The sequence below is a fragment of the Phyllostomus hastatus genome, unplaced genomic scaffold, assembly GCF_019186645.2.
Source record: "Phyllostomus hastatus isolate PE091 unplaced genomic scaffold, TTU_PhHast_1.1 phas_contig_57, whole genome shotgun sequence".
NCBI classification, from domain to species: domain Eukaryota; kingdom Metazoa; phylum Chordata; class Mammalia; order Chiroptera; family Phyllostomidae; genus Phyllostomus; species Phyllostomus hastatus.
Window position 1 is genome coordinate 3377080 of NW_025333912.1, and position 20856 is coordinate 3397935.

A 20856-nucleotide genomic window follows, 5' to 3' on the forward strand; every position below is an offset into this window, starting at 1 on the left:
GAAGCAAATATGGAGGCAATCAGATGGAGTCTGTTCTTAGAGCCACATTGTGAAAGAGAAGGTGATTTTTGGAGTGGCTTGTTCTCAAGAAGAATCCACAGTAACCTCTTTTTGAAGCAGATGTGGAGGCTTAGGGATTTGGGGCCAGTTCTCTCAGTTTGGTGGAATTAAAAAACGAGTCCTGGTGTTGTGTCATCTGTGTCAGTGACCTTGCAAAATGAGGCCTGTGTCACGTCCTGGTTCTTGCAGTGCCCTGACATAGTGCAGACTTTTGATCTTGTCAGGAATGGAGGAGTGAATGTCCTGTGTCACAGGCAGATGGACTCTGGGCCTTGATCTAGGGATCTGGTTGGTTTGTAGGCTCCTGGATGAATGATGGTGTTTGCAGATTAGGAAGTGTTTCTTCTTCTCTCTCCTCCCCCACTCTTTCTGAGAAGCTTGGAGATTTTTCTGCACTTATTAACCAAGCAAAGACTTTGCTTTTTCTAGCAGATGCTATTTCCCTTGTAAATCTTGAATAAATAAACTTCGTCTTCTAACAGAGCAGCAGGAAATGTGAAAGCCCAGAGGTAGTTTGCTGAGATGCTTTGCAGATGCTGCTGACCCTTTGAAACAGGAAAAGACACCAGGGTTCGTGCTGCCTGTCACGTGCCAAACTCAGTAAGAGACAGGGATTGAATCTTTATGGGTAGTTATTGGGATGGCTGGCAATCTGAGAAGATGGTGGGTTGGCACTCTAATAAAACCATCTTATATATTTTTTTCCAAGCCAGCCTTTTATAACAGGGAATAAACAAGGTATGGTGAGGGGTTTTGAAATTCAGGGAAAATTAGGTGAAAGAAACTGTAGCATTCTCGTCCTGGGCAGTTAGCTGTTCCCAGGGGTGGGTGGTCATCTGGAACACAGTGGCTGGGATGCCTCCACTTGTTCCCCATGCAGTAAAATCTGGCGGTGCCCCAGGAGGTCAGCTGTCTGTTCTGGGAGTGGTGGGGCAAATCTGAAGTTCCTGAAACAACAGTTTTAACATATGCATTACCTACTAGACTTATTAACTATTTACCTTAAACTAAAGTGTTCCAACTCTTGAGCCCCCCATCACCTTCACTTACCAGACCTGTACTAACTGCACTGCACAGCCTGAAAAACCCCGCATCATATTAGAAAGTTGGTTTCTGACAAACAGTTCAAGTTAACAAAGAAAGGTCTGGGTCATGAGTGGGATTTCCAGGGGGAGTAGAATGAGAACTGCAGTTGTTGAAGTTTTATTCTCCTCAGCCCCCGAGTTTTTCTTCCCTATTTGTGGGAAAGAAAGGACAAGGTCATGATGCTATAAAAGGAAACAGAATCTGACTGCTCTGAACCTTTTTAGTTTCGAATACAGAGACCTCTCTGGGTTCCGTGGGAGAGGTGCCCTACAGGCTCTGTGATTTGTGATTTGAAATGGCTGCCTTTGTTTTCTTTAAAATTGTTATGATATGGTTGTAAGCACTCACAGTTTGCAAAGTATCTTGACAGAAACTTCACTGGGTCCTCACAGCCACCTTTTGAGGAACATAGTGTAGGCATTAGTATTCATCCCAATTTATAGACGAGAGTAAACTAAGGCTGTAACTTGTCACGCTGTTACTACCCTCTTGATCCTGTGAACTAGCCTGGACTATCTCTGCGTTCTTGCTGGCCCAGCAAAGAACGTTGCTGTTCCTAGCTGACATCAGTCACCACGCTGCCTCACTGTCTGATAGAGGAAAGGTGTGATATTAAGGGGAAACGTCAGCCTCAATGATTTCAGGCAGGTCTCTTGAATGACTCTCTCCAGAGGGATATTTAAAGGATGCTCTGTCTTGGTCAGAGGCCCCATCCAGATTTGAGTTTTTATTGTCCTATTCTTGGCATTGGGGACCTGTATGGGTTTTGGCTTCACCTCCAGCTTTAGCCTTTTTTCTCCTGTTCTATGTGGTAAGGACTTCGTGCCCTGACCTCAGATTCCCAGCCCCTCTGCTGATGTAAGCTGCTCTCTTTCAGGACTAGGCAAAGTTCAGACTCAGCAAGTAGGGTGAAGAGCCAGGACTTAAACTCGGACCTTGTCAGTTCCAAGACTGGTTCCTCTTTTACCCTGTGCTATGCAGCTGCCTGCTCACTGCCGCATGACAGCCGCTCCTCCTGCAGGAACCTGCCAGAACAGGGAGCCAGATGAAGTGAGGAGGTGGAAGGCACAAGTCAGCATTTGTCATGTGCTGACAGTTCCTCTGTGTGTCAGCATGGAAAGACAGACTGTGGCTTTCTTCCTTTTTTTTTCTTTGGTTTAGCCTTTTTTTTTTTAAGATTTATTTATTTATTTTTAGAGAGGGAAGGGAGGGAGAAAGAGAGAGAGAAACATCAATGTGCCGTTGCTGGGGGCCATGGCCTGCAACCCAGGCATGTGCCCTGACTGGGAATTGAACCTGCGACACTTTGGTTCACAGCCCGCGCTCAATCCACTGAGCTATGCCAGCCAGCGCTTGGTTTAGCCTTTTTTTTTTTTTAATAAGTTTTTGTTTTTTGATTACCCTTGACATACAATATTATATTAGTTTCAGGTGTAAAACTGAGTGATTAGACATTATATAACTTACCAAGTGATCAGCCCAGTAAATCTAGTACCCGTCTGACATCATACATGGTTATTACAATCGTAATGACTATATTTCCTGTGCTGTACTTTACATCCCCATGACTGTTCTGAAACCACCCATTTGTACTTCTTTTTAAAAAATTATTCTTGTTTATTCTATTACAGTTATCCCAGTTTTCCCCCCTTTGTCCTCCTCCACCCAGCCCACGCCCCGCTCCCACAGTCAGTCCCCACACCGTTGTCCATGTCTGTGGGTCATTCATGCATGTTCTTTGACTAGTCCCTTCCCCTCTTTCCACCATTATCCCTCACCCTCCTTCCCTCTGGCAGCTGTCAGTCTGTTCCTTGTTTCCATATCTCCGGTTCTGTTTTCCTTATTAATTTATTTTGTTCATTAGATTTCTCTTATAAGTGATATCATTTGGTATTTGTTTTCTTTCAAGGACTTTGATAAGGGAGGAAATCTATCAGCCAAGAGAGGGTTTTGAAAGTGAACCATTCTGAGATAACAAACAAAGCGTTGAGCCTAGTATTCCCCTATTTGCTTCTGCCCCCTAGAGGAGAAAATATTCCATGATTAGAGAGAGGTGAGTCCTGAAAGAAATCGCTTGGGATGAAACAGCGATGATGGAACCGAGGACCTAGTCCAGGTATTCCTGATGTGCACTCCTGGGTTTCGTCTTGAAGGCAGTGCTGGGAACGGAGGCCTTGCCCCCGCCCCTCGGAGCCCTGGCCAGGGGCAGCGCTGCGGAGCCTCTTCTGCTGCACTGAGGTTCTGTGAAGACATGCGAGTTACTTAATAGAATATCCGCAACACGTGTATCAGGTCTTTTATTTCCCTGATAACACTTATTTAACATAGGGTTTTAAGGAGCTTGGCACCTTCTTTATATCTCTTCATTATTATGTGATATACATAATTAATTTATTTCAGCTTTACCTGTGGGCTAGGCAGGGGAGAAAAGTAAGTAGTCCCACTGTAGTCTTAAGTCTTGGTTATTGCCATTCCCTTTTCTTGATAGGAGAGACCAAAGGATTGAGCTGATGACTTATTTATCTAATAATGTGTGCAAACCACTCCAAAATGTAGCGGCTTAGAAGACCAAAACTAATATCCCTCCCAGTTTCTGTGGCTTAGTTGGGCTGTTCTGGCCCATACTGTCTCAGGAGTGAGTGTCCAGATGTCAGCCCAGGTGATCTGATGCTCAAGTGGGATTAGGGGATCTTCTTCTCAGGTGGTCACCCACATGGCTGGGGAGTTGATGCAAGGTTTTCATTCTTCATGTGGGCTGTCCACGGGACTGCTTGAGTGTTCTCTGGACATGGCAGCTGGTTTACCCCAGCGTGAGCAGTTCAAAAGAGAGAAAGAACGGGGTGGAAGCCACATCCTTTTCAGGATCTAGCTTTGGAAGTTAGAGTATCCCTCCTGTCATGTTCTACACATTAGAAATGAGTTACCAAGTGTGGTTCACATTCAAGAAAAGGGAATATCTCTATATTTTTATGCTTCATTTATGTATTTCCTCTTGATGCTTTTCTGTGATGCCTAAACTAGTGGGAGATGGGATCCCTTTGTTCTGGAAAGGAAGACGGGAAGTAATGTCTGTTCTAATTACTGTTGTGTTGTTTGGTTTGGAGTGAATGCAGTGATAGGCTTCTGGAAGACCATTCCCCAGGGGAAGAAGAGAGATGGGCTGGTAATCATAAGACATGGAAACAAACCCAGAGAAGTTCATGAGCTAATAGTGTGGGTGACAACCTGAATTAGGAGATGCTTGTTTAGCCTCTGGGCTTTGGACAGAACAGTTTTTTTTGCCCTGCAAATGAATAAAATCTGGAGGCATCTCTCAGACAAGGAACAGAAACCAAATGGATGGGTCAAAAGAGTGTGGAGTTTTCAAGTGAGGAAGAGGAAGATGTCTCTCCACTGTTAGAAAGATAAAACAATTCAGAAGGCTGTGTTTATTTCTCCAATGAAGGTAAACTGAGCAGACGGGAAAGAAGTGGACTTCACAGAGCGTCTGGGGTTCCAAGGCTATAGAGACTTCTAGAATATGCACACAAACATTTTAGAAAAGAGAATAGGAACTCATTTTCATTGAGCACCAGGAGCTTTATTTGTATTATCTCATTTAGTCCTCATGGCATTCTCATAGGGTGGATTTCACCGCATTTAGAGCTAGGAAGACCTGCTTCCTAAAGATCACGCTGTCCCTCCGCAGGGCTAGGTCAGCAGACTCCGTCTGATTTTCCTGCTGCGTTCTACAGCTTCTGGAGTCAGTCAGTCCAGGATTCCTGGAAACTAGACGAAGCTCTGGGGACACTGTAGGAAATCTTGGCCAAGGGTTCTCACCCTTGGTTGGAGGTTATACTGGGAAACAGGTCATGAGAGGAAGGAACTGGAGAGTCTGGAAATGACTCGGGGCTTCCAGATCGTCCTGCAGCAGGTGGTGGTGAGGGGTCTCGTGACCCATGCCACCCTTTCTGCAGCTGTTTGGATCTAGGTTTGGATCTGAGCCCTGCAGATGTATCCATTCTTATGTACTTGTCTGTTTTTTTTCTCCCCAGAGCTTCTTCAGAATACCTTCACTTCCCTGGGCTATGAAGTCCAGTGTTTCTTGCTTCTGACTATGAAAAACATAAATCAGATTCTCCACAAAGTTGCCCATATGCCTCGACACCAAGACTACGACAGCTTCGTGTGTGTCCTCATGAGCCGAGGGAGCTCCCACAGCGTGTTTGGTGTGGATCCGTCTCCCTCAGGGTTACCTTTAGATCACATCAGGAGGATGTTTATGGGAGACATGTGCCCTTATCTCGTAGGAAAGCCAAAACTCTTTTTCATTCAGAACTATGTGAAGACAGAGTACCATCCGGAGGACTGTGGCATCCTGGAGGTGGATGGGCCAGCAGTGAACAACGTGGACTCCAAGGCAAGGCAGCCTGGGCCCTGCATGGTTCACCGAGAAGCTGACTTCCTCTGGAGTTTGTGCAAAGCAGACGTGTCTCTGCTGGAGCGGCCCTCCATCTCGCCATCCGTGTACCTGCAGTTTCTCGCCAAAAAACTGTGGCAAGAAAGGTGAATCACGCAGGCCATGGCTGACCCCTAGACCACTCATTTATTTTCCTGCTACTGATACGGAGGTGCCCCTCTTGGCAGAGAGGAAAGAGGATTTTTTATTCCCTGTTGGAGTTGCCTTAGGAGTATGATACAGACCCTGTGCAGAGTATAAACACTTTGAGCTTTAGGAGGTCACTTAGTAGCCAGCTTATAGTTTGGATATTTATCTTCAAAAACATTGTTTTTTTCTTAATTACAAAAGTGATACATACTCCTATATTGGAAAAAGTCATTAAAAATAGAGGCTGAAAACGGAACGTAAGAAGCAGTTATAGTCCTACTTTCAGAACCAACCTCTGTTAACCAAACCTTGGTATATTGCCTTCCTGATCTTTTTTGGATACCCGCACAACCATATATTAATATTTTAAAGGCCAAAATAGAATCATCACCTACTATTACTTTATAATCTGCTTTTAGTCTGTGCAACAGTATATCATAATTTTTACATGTCAGTATTCACATTTCTACAGCATTGTTTTAATGTCTGCACAGTAACCCATGATATGGCTCTAACATAATTTACTTGTTCAATCTTCAAGTCACTAGATTGTGTCAAGCTTTCACAAAAAAGAAAGTATTAATATCTTTCTAGCTCAGTATTTGTGTTGATCTTTGTTTTCTTGGGAATATTCCTGGGAGTGGGATCACTGTGTTGAATGACATGCATTTTTTAAAGCCTTTGATGTTCTTCTCAGACTGTCCCCCAGTACAGTTCTCCCTGCTTTGTCTGAGAGAGCCTGCGTCCCCAAGTTCTCATCGACACTGCGTGCTCTTACATTTTCCCAAGTCTTGACAATTTGATAAGTAAAAAATGGTACCTGACTGTTCCGGTCTGCAAGTTTTTATTGTATAGATGTTTTTGATATTTATGGGCAAGAATTCTTTTCTAAGGGAAGCGTTAGTAACCTCATCTCCGTTGAAGCTGATGGACCCACCCTGTAACTCACATGTAAGATTAGCAATCTTTTTTCACTTACTTCCCAGTTACAACTTAGAATGATATTTCTGAGCCATCTGTGAAGTGCATTCCCTTGTAGCTCTGGGGACCCCAGGAATAGATGTCGTGGCCTGCGGCCCCCAGTCCCTCATTGGTGGTTCAGCAGTACAGGGAGTGCTAGAGCAGGAGCGACTGAGTTCGTCCTCCAAGGTAGATGCTTGGTGGGCCAGTGGTATCACTGGCTTTTTACATGAGTCTTGCATTTGCATAGACAATCCAGGTGGGTCGTCGTTTAGCTGGTGTGTCTCCAGAGTAAGACTCAGTGGTCCCTTGGGGAGGGGACCAACGTCACTGGGCCAAAGTGCTGCAAGCTTGTTTGAATCACTCATGAAGCAGCGTGTAGAGTAGAAATGAGCAACTTCAAAGCACTTTCACCTCAGTTGGCTCATTTCATCCTAATGACAGTCTGTCTTGTTTTTGGTATTTGCATGGCATCAATCTTTGCCTTTCTCCTTCCCTCCAGAAGACGACCACTTGTGGAACTCCACATTGAACTGAATGACAGTGTATATAACTGGAACAGAGGAGTGTCTGATAAGGAGAAGTACTACGTCAGTCTGCAGCATACCCTGAGAAAAGAACTCATTCTCTCCTGCAATTGAAAAGCCAACGACTCTTCTGGCTGCAAAAACCAGCAGAGATCGAATTGGTAGAAGAAACTGCTGGAGGACTTCTGGCCAAGATGGAGGTGTAGGTGGACACACTGTGCCTCTTTGCACAACCAAAATTAAGCACAACCAAAATTTAGTAACAAAAAAACAACCAGGACAGAAAATTGAACTGTCCAGAAGTCCGGAAGTCCGACCGGTAAGAAGGCGGAGTCAGTGGCCGGAGGAGAGGGGTTGCAGCAGGAAAAGCGGTGCCTGGCAGACTCTGGTGTGCAGGGCACAGGCGGCTGTCAGCAGACCCCAGGTGTGCAGGTGGTGGCTAGCAGACCCTGGGCATGGGGAGGCAATGAGCAGACCCAGTGAGGCATGCAAGGCAGCTGGCTGTCTGCAGTCACACATTTGTGTGTAGAGAAACCAGGTGAAAACGGGCAGCGAGATAGACCGTGCAACCCAGGGACCCAGCACCAGGAAACAAAGCCTAAAAGCACTGATTGAAAACACTTGGGGTTGAGGTGCCAGGAGAGACTTCCAGCCCCACAGGAGAGTTAGTTGGAGAGACCCACAGGGTCCTAGAAGATACACAAGCCCACCCACCCGGGTACCAGTACCAGAAGGGCCCAATTTGCTTGTGGGAAGCGGCAGAGGGGACTGAAATCTGATGGAGAGCAGAGCAAGCACCATTGTTCCCTCTCAAACTTGCCCCCACATACAGCATCACAACCCAGTGATTGGGTTGCCCCGCCCTGCTGAATACCTAAGCCTCTGCCCCTCACATAGTAACAAGTGTGTTAAGACAAAAAAAAACAATGGCCCAAATGAAAGAACAGATCAAAGCTCCAGAACAAACACAGCTAAGCAATGAAGAGATAGCCAACCTATCAGATGCACAGTTCAAAGCACTGGTGATCAGGATGCTCACAGAATTGGTTGAATTTGGTTGCAAATTAGATGAAAAAATTAAGGCTATGCTAAGTGAAATAAAGGAAAATGCACAGGGATCCAATAGTGATGGGAAGGAAACTGGTACTCAAATCAATGGTGTGGACCAGAAGTAAGAAAGAAACATCCAACCATAAAAGAATGAAGAAACAAGAATTTTTAAAAAATGAGGAGAGCCTTAGGAACCTCCAGGACATCTTTAAATGTTCCAACATCCGAATTATAGGGGTACCAGAAGGAGAAGAGGAAGGGCAACAAGTGGAAAAGTTATTTGAACAAATAATAAAGGAGAACTTCCCCATTCTAGCAAAGGAAATAGACTTCCAGGAAATCCAGGAAGCTCAGAGAGTCCTAAAGAAGTTGGGTCTAAGGAGGAACACACCAAGGCACATCATAATTACATTACCCAAAACTGAAATTAAGGAGAGGATCCTAGAAGTAGAAAGAGAAAAGGAGACAGTTCCCTACAAAGACGCTCCCATCAGACTGTCAGCTGATTTCTCAAAAGAGACCTTACAGGCAAGAAGGGGCTGGAAAGGAGTATTCAAAGTCATGAAAGGCAAGGACCTGCATCCAAGATTACTCTATCCAGTAAAGCTTCCATTTAGAATGGAAAGGCAGATAAAGTGCTTCCCAGATAAGGTCAAGTTAAAGGAGTTCATCATCACCAAGCCCTTATTATATGAAATGTTGAACCAAACCTTGAAAAGTTGGTGGGCTTTTGGCAGGTTGAAATGGAGAAGAGAATATGTTGCCAGAGAGGAAACAAATCAAGTGGAAGAACAGAAAGAAGAAATATAAGGCATGTTCTAGAAACCTTGAGTGGAACTTTTAGTTGGAGTGGAAAGTGAGGAGCAGTGGTGAGCTGGAAGTAGAAGATGCTGTGGTTAGAATGCTAAGAGGCTTGAAGTGCTCCATCTTCGGGGAATATGGAGAAATTTTAGTAAAATGATATTTGTATTAATTGTATTATTTTGTTTTATACAGAGTATATTATTGTAATTAAAAAAATAAAAATTACTGTAAAGGGTCCTATTTTCTAATATATGTAAACACAATATATTTATTTTACTTCACACATAAGTAGAATACTATTTTCATAGTGTTCCCTCATTTGAGTTATATCTGTATCTCTATGTCTTTGTGTGATATTTAAGTCATTCAGTTTTTCACTGATTAAATGATGATATGAAAAAGTTTTTTTTCTCCTTATTTGGTAAGAACTTCCTATCCTAGACCTAGGAATCCCATTCCCTTCTTAGTCCCTCTTCTGGCATACCTCAATCCTCTTTCAAGACTGAACATTATTTAAACTGTCTTGTAACTTTAATCTCTCCCTTTGTCTTTGATTCTTCAGTCTAGCCAAGATTTGATTCCCCTGTCAAGAAAAGTTTCTCTCTTTAAAAAAAATATTTTTAAAGATTTTATTTATTTATTTTTAGAGAGGGAAGGGAAGGAGAAAGAGAGAGAGAGAAACATCAATGTGTGGTTGCTGGGGGTCATGGCCTGCAACCCAGGCATGTACCCTGACTGGGAATCGAACCTGCGACATTTTTGGTTCACAGCCCGCACTCAATCCACTGAGTTACACCAGCCAGGAGTTTCTCTCTTTTAAACCACTGTCTTATATAAATTTGAGGCAAGTGTCTACTTCTTCCACTTCTGCACTTCCCATTTACTTCATACTTCTCTGCTATCTGGATTTCACCTTAATCATTCTACCAAATATACAAGATCCAAGGGTGGCATTGACTTTAACTACCAAACCAGTGGTCCTTGAATTCTACGGGGTTATTGTCCCCTTTCTACTCCTCCAGGGTATTTTACTATATAAGTTGTATCAAGGATTTCTCTGGCCAAGTCTTCTTGGTATCTTTCTCTTCCTGATCTCTAAATGTGGATATTCCCAAGGATCATTCCTTTTTCTCTATTGACAACTTTGTAGCTTAAATTACTACTGCTATGCCTCTAAAAGGATGTATCTTTCTAGCCCAGATTCGTCTCTTAAGTTCAAATCTCACCCTGCAACTTTCTGGCAGATGTTTCCACTTGAGTTTCTCTCTGTCACCTCACACTCAACCTACTCCAAACATTACAAGCAAGCAAGCAAGCAAGCAAGCAAACAGCCTCTATTTCAAATAGTTCTTCCTGTTGCCAGTTTCAGTGAATCACATCTCAGAACATCAGTTTCACCCTCCTCCACCTTCTCTTGTGTTTCTACATCCAACAGTTTTCCAAATCACATTGGTTTTGTACCTATAATGTCTTTCACATTTTTCTGTCAGTATACTTTCCCTGCCTTCATTACCTCTTCATTGAAATATGTACCACATCTTTATCTATTCATCCATTCATGGGCACTTAGGTTGTTTCCACATCTTGGCTATTGTAAATAATGCTGCAGTAAACATAGTGGGCCTCTTCATTGAACCAAGGTAACAGCTTTCTCACTTATCTTGCCCCTAGCTTCTCAATCCTACAATTATTTCATACGTGGCAACCCAAAGAATCTCCCTAAATGCAGCTTTGTCACTTCCCTCCTTAAAACCTTCAAGATGCTCCAGTGCAGCCCTGACTGGTGTGACTCAGTGTGTTGGGAGTCATCCCACAAACCAAAAGTTTGCTGGTTCGATTCTTGGTCAGGGCACATGCCTGGGTTGCAGGCCAGGTCCCGCAGTTGGGGGAGTGCAAGAGGCAACCAATTGATGTATCTCACAAACATTGATATTTCTCTCCCTCTCTTTCTCTTTTCTCCTCTCTCTAAAAATAAATAAATAAAATCTTGAACAAAAGATTTTCCAGTGCATACACAATAAGATTGTGGTTGGAGGGTGGGATGAGGGATGGTGTGGAGTGAAAGTGTGGCAGAGAACCACTCTTGTAAGTCCTGGAGTCCAAAGGCCCAGAGGACCAGGAGCTCTAGTATCTGAGGGTAGGAGAAGATGAGTATCCTCGTTGAAGAAGAAGAAGAATTTGCCCTTCCTCCTTTTTGTTGGACCCTTCTTGGATTAGATGTTGCCCACCCACATTGGTGAGAGTAGATTTTCTTTACTTGGTCTACTGATGGAAAGTGCTTATCTCTTCTGAAACACCCTCACAGACATGCCCAGAGATAATACATACTGGCTCTTTGGGCATCCTTTAGTCATTGAGTTGATAAATAAAATGAGCTATCACAGGTTGTGACGTGTGATTGTGGCATATCCTAAATCTCTTTTTCTTTTTTCATTGAGATATAATTCACAAATCATAAAATTCATCCTTTTAGAGTGTACAATTCCATGGTTTTTAGTATATTTACACTTGTGCAATCATCACTATGATTTAATTTCAGAACTTGTTCATCTACCTAAAAAGAAATCCCATACTGCCCTGCCGTGTAGCTCAGTTGGCTAGAATGTTGTCCAGATACATCAAGGTTGGGCTTCAGTCCCCAGTCAGGGCACATACCGGAGTCCACCAGTGAATGCATAATCAAGTGGAGCAAACAATCTCTGTCTCTGTCTCCCTTTCTCTCCCCCACGCTCCAAAAAAGAATGAAAGAAAGAGAAACCCACACCTGTTAGTCACCATTCCCTATTCATCCTGCTCCCAGTCCCTAGCAACCACTGATCCACTTTGTGTTCCTGCATTGCTTATTCTGAATATTTCATATAAATGAATCATACAACATAAGACTTTATGTGTCTGACCTCTTTCACTTAGTATAATGTTTTCATCCATGTTGTGGAATATATATCAGTGTTTAATTTCATTTATGGCTGAATAATATTCCAGTGTATGGATATACCACATTTTGTTTATCTATTGATGGAAATTTGAATTGCTTCCACCTTTTTGGCTATTACGGATGCTACTGCTATGAGTATTCATGAATAAGTTTTTGTGTGGTATATGTTTTTTAATTTTCTTGGGTACATATGTAGGAGTGGAATTGCTGGGTCATATAATGGCTTTATATTTAACTTTTTGAGAACTGCTAAAAAGCTTTCCTAAGTGGCTGCACTACTTTACATTCCCACCAGCAGTGTGTGAGAGTTCCAATTTCTCCACATTCTTGCCAACACTTGTTATTGTTTGTCTTTCTTAGTATTACCATCCTACTGGGCATGAAGTGGTATCTCATCATGGTTTTTAAAATCCTCACCTGAGGATATGTTTATTGATTAGAGAGAGAGAGAGAGAGAGACTGATGTGAGAGAGAAACATTGATCAGTTGCTTCCTATACACGCCCCACCTGGGGATCGAACCTGTAGACTAGTTTGTGCCCTGACCAGGAATCAAAGCTGCAACATTTTGGCCTATAGGATGATGCTCCAACCAACTGACCCACCTGACCAGGGCCCATTGTGGTTTTGGTTTGCATCTACCTAATGACTAATGATGTTGAACATTTTTATTTTATTTTATTTATTTACTTTTAGAGAGGGAAGGGAGAGAGACAGAGAGAGAGAGAGAGAAGGAGAGAGAAACATCAATGTGCGGTTGCTGGGGGTCATGGCCTGCAACCCAGGCATATACCCTGACTGGGAATTGAACCTGCGACACTTTGGTTCACAGCCCGTGCTCAATCCACTGAGCTACGCCAGCCAGGGCGATGTTGAACATTTTTTCACGTGCATATTGGCCATTTGTATATCTTCCTTATAGAAACATGTATTCAAATGCTTCCCCATTTTTTATTGATCACCTGTTTTATTGTTCAGTTGTAAGTACTTATAAATTCTGGATACTAGTTTCTTATCAGATATAAGATTTGCAAATATTTTCTCCCATTCTTTAGGTTGCCTTTCCACTTTGATTCCCAAACTTTGTTTTAAGATTTGGCATTGTCATCTCTTCCGATTTCAGACTTGTTCTATTAAACTTACCATTTGTTTCCTATCTTTTCCTTTGAAATATTTCCTGCTTGTTCGGCTCCCTCTGCAGATATTCAGATCAATTCCTACATCTTTACCCTGCCATCCCCAAACTCTCGCCCATTCACTGTTGGGTACTAGGAACTGAAGTAACCACCTGCCCCCACTATAGGAGTCCACAGACTTTCATCCTTCTTGAATTTTATCTTGGGAGGTACGGGTTCTGTGACAGTAACCATCATAGTCATGCAGTAGTAGTGTTATGGAAAAGACAACTTAGATGGCCTGGGAGTTTATGAAGTGGGGTTTATTCACGCATGCTGACACAGAGGAGATAAAAATCCAAATTCTGGGCAATGAACTTAAGCTGGAGGCTTCTTTATATGCTTGTTACACAGGCAGAAGGAGGAGAGGAAGGAGTGCAACTGCTAAAACGGGGGTTAGTGTACGACCTTGAGATAACTGCTTATCTGGGAAAGGCTGCTGTCTGGGAACGGCTGCTGGTCAGCTCCTATCTAAGAATGGCTACTGCTCAGCTATGTCCTGTCACAATCCCCCCTTTGATGCTATAAGGTGTTTTTATCCCTTTAGCATCACTATATACCTGGCTATATGGCTGAGGTCCTTGGGAGGGTTGCAACTGCTGATACTGGTGTTGGTACCGCTGGAGGGCTAACACTTTGGCGGCTGCCCCACGAGTCACTGTGGCCCCAGGTGTTGGACCAAGGTCTGGAGGATGCAGGGTCCCATATGCCTGACACCTCTGGGTCTGGTATCCTATGGTCCTGGATATTACTCCAGTCTGGTATACCTTCCCTCCCCAAGTGCAGAGGGATTGCTGTGGCTGAATGTAACCTGATGGCTTGTCAGTGGAGGAGCTGAAAGCTGACCCTGGGAGATAGTAAGAGACCACTCTACTGCAGAGCATAATCCTATGCCTGGGGGTATTACATTGGCAGGCTGGGGCTGAGACGCCGCATTTGTTAAGCGAAGCATACAATAAACCCAAATGCAGAGACCAAACAGAGATAAACTATTCCTAGGGTAATCCGCTCTGCGAGATTCCATTCCGCAGGAGTCACAGTCACTAGTCCAATTCCCAATGCTCCTGCGCAGGTGCCAATTAAAGTCAGGTACCCTGCGGAACAATGGTCCATTCCTTGGTGTCTTCTTTACTGGCTGGTGTCCTCCAGTGCCTTAGCATGGGTATTCTAGGTGCAGGCCTAGTCCTCGGGTCCTCGGGATCTGCTGCTATTTTGGCCCGGCTGTAGTGGATTCAAGGGGTGATTCCTGCAACCTAGGCAATGCTAGCAGCAGCAAGTCTGTCCAGGGCAGTCCAGTTTCCTGGTAGAATTTAGCTAAGGTTCCATGTTCCGCCCGCGCCCCTGATCATACTCTGAGTACTTCCGACAAGGCTGGTTGCTGAGTGCTGCACTGGGTGACGCACCAGAACCCTGAGGGAGCTCATAGCCTGCTGGGGCAGGTGAACCTGAGGGAGCACCGTGAAGGGCCATGACAGAGGACTATGTGGATGGCTGTGGGGGCACTTCAGATACACAGCGCATGCCCTCTGCAACTCAACAGGAAGAGCAGGAGTGTGTTCAGGATGTGCTTCTGGTGTTCTTTCCTTAATTCAGCCAGGCGCTTCAGCAGCATGTGCGTTCCCTCCCAGCACTGTTCCTGGGATGGGGCCACCAGGAGGAGGTTGTCCACGTACTGCAGAATCGTCAGGTCCAGCCCCCCCTTAGCGAGGGGCTTCAGGTCTCCTGCTAGGGCTTCCCCAAAGAAGGTTGGGGAGTTCTTAAACCCCTGGGGAAGTCTAGTCCAGGTCAACTGAGTCTTGACCACTGTGTGTGGATCTTTCCATTTGAAGGCAAAAATGGGTTGGCTGGAAGGTGCCACAGGAATGCAGGAGAAGGCATCCTTCAGATTAAGGCAGGTAAACCACATTGCTGTTGGGGGAAGCTGGCTCAGGAGGATGTACGGGTTTGGGACAACCGGGTGGAGGGTGACAGCTGCTTTGTTGACGGCCCGCAGATTGTGGACGGGCTGGTACCCGCTCCCGTCTGGCTGCCATCATGGGTCTGGGCAGGTGTGGCCCCATGTTATGCAGCCAATCCTCTCTGAGCTCCCATGCAGGTGCTGCAACTCAGGGAGACCTGCCTCTCAGTCATATCTTGGGCGGGGAGGGTCTTTTTTTTTCCTCCCTGGCCCAGAGCATGGCCACAGCCATTCAGCATATCTAACTGACCAGCCGAAGGCCATAGGTGTGTCAAATGACTATGCCATGGATTAACTGCAAAGCTGTTGCTATACAAAACAGCCCTGCATGTTCTTGCTCCGTGTGTCCCTCCCCCAACTCACACCTGTGGGGGAAGGGGTGAAGACATCTCAAAATCTCCTGGACGCCTTGAGTTCTGGACCCCACCCCAAATGCCCATTTGGGGTCCCCTGTCTTGGCTGCACCCTGTAACAATCTGTCATTTCAGATATACACCCACTTTAAATTCTTTTAAAGGACAATGGACGAAGATCTTATCTTCTTGTAACTACTTCTGGCTGGAAATGGACATTGTCCTACCTACCTGTGGGTCAGGGGTGCCCTGAAGGGGACGGGTGCAGCACAGAGGGAGTCCTTCTTGTAAGGGGAAGGGCCTTACAGAATCCTGGTCAGTTGGCTATCACCAGAAAGTCGCAGGCTTGGTGTCCAAAGACTGACATTACTGGACCATTGGCATCCTGGTCATATTCTGGAGATGACAGATTTGGACAGAGTTGGAAGGCACAATGAAATCATAACCACTAAATGACAAAGTCAGGGGCTTAGGTAAAGAATGGCTTATCTAGAGAAAGGTGTACAAGGTATGCTACACCTATCCAAAACTCTTGTGGCCCATTATATTTCACTCGGGCTGAGGGGAATATATTAGGATTTCCCTCCTTTCAGATTTCTGAACCCTTCCTGTTCAAGCCATCAAGACAGAAAAGGGAAAATCAGTTCTAAAGTGAAGCCCACAGATGGCCCGAACCTTTCACCAACCCAACCACTTAGTTTAGCCAAACTGTTGAGTTTCAGGGGGCGATGATGAAGAATGGGCTCCTTAAGTGAGGCCTATATCGCAACGAATCACTCAGGTAATGAAGTCATAGGCATACGTCCTATGAAAACAGAAGAACACACAGGTTAATTCACACAATAGTCCCCAAACCAGTCTCTGTGCCTGTGAGACTGTCTTTTGGGAAGACATTCAGTTGCAAGGTCTTTCCTGCAATGACATTTAGCAATGGCAATTTGACAGGTTCTCTATACCTGTAAATTGTACATCTTTGATGATCTTACAAAACCAGTTTCAACTTTCAAACGAAAAGATACTTTCAAGATAGTTAGCTGCATCATTCTGATGTCCAATACTGAGCACTGTGATTTTCCTTGAACCACAATTTTTCTCCTTAAGATCACCCTCACTGTTATTAAAGGGACTACTTTGAGTTCCACTTTTCATTTTGACTGTTCATTTGCATAAACACACCAAGAGCAGCCTGGATCACTTATGATCTTTAATTCCACTTTGCTGGAACTCACATAGGGAACCTTTAGATTGACTTCTAAGTCTGCCCCTTGGGGCACAGAAGCTGAGCCACACATCCGCCATCTGGCTTCCCCTGTACCAGTTGTTTCACTCAAATCCTTGAGGCTTCCATTGTGCCCACAGGTTTCTTTTTGGCCATCTTTCATGAAAGCAACCTTTGTTCCTTCCCTGGAAAGGCTTCCATGAACCGCACAACCAACCAAAGTACCAGGCTTTTCTCGTGGGTTTACATTAGTTTCGCAAGTCAATCCCAGTTCCTCAGGGCTTTCTGGTGACGACCAGAACCCATACATGCCTCCTTCAGATGTGACATTCCAGTTAAAATCTTGGTTAACAAAACCACTATTAATGACTGGTCTTATTGTTTTTATGCAAAGAAACCTTATATTATTGCTCACTCCTTCAGAATGCCAAATTCTGGAGGGATCAGGTAGGGAGAAAAATACAAAGCGTGAAGGAAAATCTTTCCCTTCTGATATCCACTGAGCTCAAAACCTTTACTTCCAGACATTCTGCAATACTCACAAACCCTCTATTCTTTCTTTCATACAGCTTCTGATATCCACCAAGATTGCATCTCCATGCCTTATACCTTCTATTATTAACTAACACCAAGTAATACCTTCCTAAAACTTTTACTTTTCCATTTATTTTTTGCGGTTTCCCATAGACCTTATTCATTTATATATATTTTATATATATATTTTATTTTATTTTATTTTATTTTATTTATTTATTTTTTTTATTAATCATTGTTCATATACAGTTTTCTCCTTTTTACTCCCAATCCAGTTCCCCCTCCCACCCTCCCCCCTTCCTATATATATTATATTTTTTATTTACTTTCCTACAGAGTGTGAAGTTTCAACCTTCCCTGGAATCCTCAATTTCCTTTTTAGAGCAGATACAGAGCAAAATCCAAAACACAGAGTTCCAGAACAATACACAGGTAGGGGCATTCTCTTGCACCAATGCGTCCATCGGTGCCTCGCAGAGACATGCTCCTTCAGGCCCGGTATTTTGGCAGAGACATGCTGCTTTGCCTCTGGCTAAAGCACTCATCAGCCCCAAATGACCCTTCCTGGGTCCCGAGTGGCAAAGGCGTCTCCCCAACCGGTTACAGGAGACCTTCCCCTAGGTCTTACAGGTGACCTTAAACAGGTCTTCAAATACAGAGGGTTTCTGGTCAGAAACAACACCAATGTTAGAAATTCGCTGTTTTCCCACAAAACCAGAAAACAAATAGTTGAGGCTTCCTTTACTCCAGGTTTAAAACTTTTACATTCTTTATACATAATTTTACTCATTCAGATTTAACCATCATTCTCTTTTAATCCTGGTTCCTTTCCCACTCTGGGAAGGACTATACTTAAACTCAGCATGTGGCAGCCAAAAGTCCCCGGCACTGCAGGTACCTTCCACTAAAATTCCCTAGATTTTGCAGGGACATCCTGCAGCTTTTCTGAAGCTCAGACCCTGCAAACACCCTATAGGTCAGATGTTCACCCTTGGACCTCAGTTCATGTCCTTCAGAACCAGAGCCATTCTCATCAGAACCAGTTACACAGAGAACCAGACTGATGCAGTGCCCACACAGCAGCGGCACACAGCCCATAATCTGAAGAGAGCCCTTAGTCTGGCACCTTGCCCAGTTCCAAGATGGAGGGGCTCTCACGTGACCCGTCATCCAAGATGAGGACAACCATGCACGCTCCACCCTCCATGGCGGGGCACTCACATGGCTCATCTTCCATTTTACCCAAAATGGCGCTTACCCACATGGCTTGCTGTCCCATCTCCAACATACATGCAATATAGTACTGTGGCAGGACCGCCTCCCCCCACCCCCCATGATGAATTCTCCCTATCGGCGCTGACAGACATGGGAAGGGACTCTCAGGTCGCCTGCCTGGCCTCTCCCCTCTCGGGGCACTTAGGGTGCATCTTAGCTAAGGCTGCCCGTGTAGAATTCGGGTTAAACTCCCAGCTGTTATGCCGTATGACAGACTGAGGAACCGCAGGTTAGGGCTCACTCACGCTCCGTAGGCTTCCACCCGTGGAGCAACAAACACAGTCATTCACACAAACACACCGAGTTTATTACGTTCCCACCCGCCCGAGCTGTGGGAGCCCTGCCTGGGCCTTCCGGCCTGAGGGGTGGTCAGTCTCTCCTTCCACTCCAAGAGTGGTCCTTGTTTTCAGGCTCCTGGTCCCCGGGGCACTTACCAGATTGGCGCCTTCCCAGATTCCACCAGTTCGCACCCCGCGAGCCTGGGTCAAAGAGCGGTCCGGGGGCCAAGCTGCGAAGCCCAGGATGTTCAGGACCTGAAATCACCAGGGCACTCGCACCTCCTTATCACCGCCGAGCCCCACCAGCTGCCCCAAGGCTGCTTTCACCGGAGGCAACAGCCTGCTCGTGTGAGTCATTTCCCGGTCAGGGAACCAAAATGTTAAGGAAAAGACTACTTGGCCTGGGAGTTTACGAAGTGGGGTTTATTCATGCATGCAGACCCAGAGGAGATAAAAATCCAAATTCTGGGCAATGAGCTTAAGCTGGAGGCTTCTTTATATGCTTGTTACACAGGCAGAAGGAGGAGGGGAAGGAGTGCAACTGTTACAACAGGGGTTAGTGTATGACCCTGAGATAACTGCTTATCTGGGAAAGGCTGCTGGTCAGCTCCTACCTAAGAATGGCTACTGCTCAGCTATGTCCTGTCACAGAAGGAATGGTAACTTTTTGATTGTTGCTTTTCCTGCCTTTGGGGGAGAAGTTTCAAAAGTACCCTTAAGAATTTTCACAGGAGGGGAGAATATCTTACATGACTTTCTCAAGGTTCCTTTGAATTTTAATTTGAATATGATCATTTAAAATGATAGAACTAGATGCAGAGTGCTATAAAAGTTACTGATTAAACTGAAGAAAGCTATGTTAGAGCTAGGGTCATTTGAAAGTTTCAGCCTCAGAACCCGACCTTTGCTCAGCAGACTCCAGATAAAAATAGGCATGAATAAAATGACTAAGAGTGTAATAGGAAAGAATAGTTTGCCTGCCCATCTCCAAGCCATAGGGTCATCTAGCTATGGCTAGATTTCAGAGAAATCAGGGTAAGTGAGTCCCAAAAGAAAGTTCCCCCCAGAATTCCTAAAGAGTTAACCTACAATTATTGGGCTTGAGTTTCCTGGGCTATTAGTTTCTGAAGTAACTGCACAGTAATTTTTATTTTTCAGGACTTCTAGAAAAGTCTAATGCCTGGGACAGAGGAGGCTGACACTGGGAAAGGGCCTGGGAAGTTGAGGTTCCATGTGTCCCCTTTATATTCTTTGAGGGTGGGGAATTTTACCAGAGTCTGGGCATAAAAGAAAGCCAGGTACTGCCACCACCGTCCCCTGACAAAGCAGAACTAAAGAGAAATGGTCCAGTGTTTCCCCTATGTCACCAGGGCAGCGGTGGACTTACACCACTGTGAGACTATAAAGATTGTGATTGGGTTTTCCTGTGGACCCAGTCAGGAAACAGGGGCTAAGAAATGTTTATTCTTTCCATCAGCTCACCATCAGCATGTCCTCAGTAATTATGTTCTAAATGGAAGGAAGGATAATGTGCTGAATATAAATCACATGGCGCACAATCTCGCCTCTGTAACTTGGTTCAAGGGTTTCTCTTGAGTACTAGGAGTACTAGGATAAAAGTTTAAGTTTACTTCAGGTGTCTATTCTGCCTCTACCTTTCAGGCTTAGTTCAAATACCTCCTCTTCTGAGGCAGCCCCATCTAAATTTATCCCTTGCTCCTTGAGTCTCCTGTGGCACTTGGGTGAAGCCTCATTGCAGCATCACCCTCCCCAATAGTGACAGACATTACATTATATCATAAATAGCCTTGGGATCAAGAGCATGGGATTGGGAATCAGAGAGGCCCAGGTGTGAATCCTGAATTCCCACCTCCTCCTAGCTCTGGGATGATGGCAACATGCTTTGTTCTCTGAACTTTGATTTCCTCATCTATTGAATGTGGAAAATACTGCTGACTTCAGACAGTTCGTCAGAAAACAAGGAGTCAATAAATGGTAGTAATAATAATTATTATGGAAGGCAGACACTGTGTTTTACCCACTTTTGCTTTCTAAC

At 44.7% G+C, this 20856-nt stretch overlaps 2 protein-coding genes and 1 long non-coding RNA gene across 10 annotated transcripts in view; 2 read left to right on the forward strand and 1 right to left on the reverse strand.

Moving 5' to 3' along the window:
- Positions 1-7788, forward strand: part of CFLAR (CASP8 and FADD like apoptosis regulator) — a 47679-nt gene extending 39891 nt beyond the window's left edge. For 7 of the 8 annotated variants that reach the window (XM_045847564.1, XM_045847565.1, XM_045847563.1 and 4 more), the window contains 2 exons: positions 5181-5691; positions 7197-7788. In XM_045847564.1, the coding sequence (XP_045703520.1) occupies positions 5181-5691; positions 7197-7335 (650 nt within the window). In that variant the 3' untranslated portion in view covers positions 7336-7788. The remainder of the gene's footprint in view (positions 1-5180; positions 5692-7196) is intronic. The other variant, XR_006786696.1, reaches the window with a different exon arrangement.
- LOC123824435 lies at positions 853-19092 on the reverse strand. Its single transcript, XR_006786697.1, has 3 exons — positions 18957-19092; positions 1495-1542; positions 853-1007 (listed from the first exon to the last, which is right to left on the reverse strand). It is a non-coding gene; the product is annotated as an uncharacterized LOC123824435 (long non-coding RNA).
- The window catches only part of CASP10 (caspase 10), a 43545-nt gene continuing 41706 nt past the window's right edge, over positions 19018-20856 (forward strand). The window contains exon 1 of the mRNA XM_045847575.1: positions 19018-19148. The gene's annotated coding sequence lies outside the window, so the exon portion shown is untranslated. The remainder of the gene's footprint in view (positions 19149-20856) is intronic.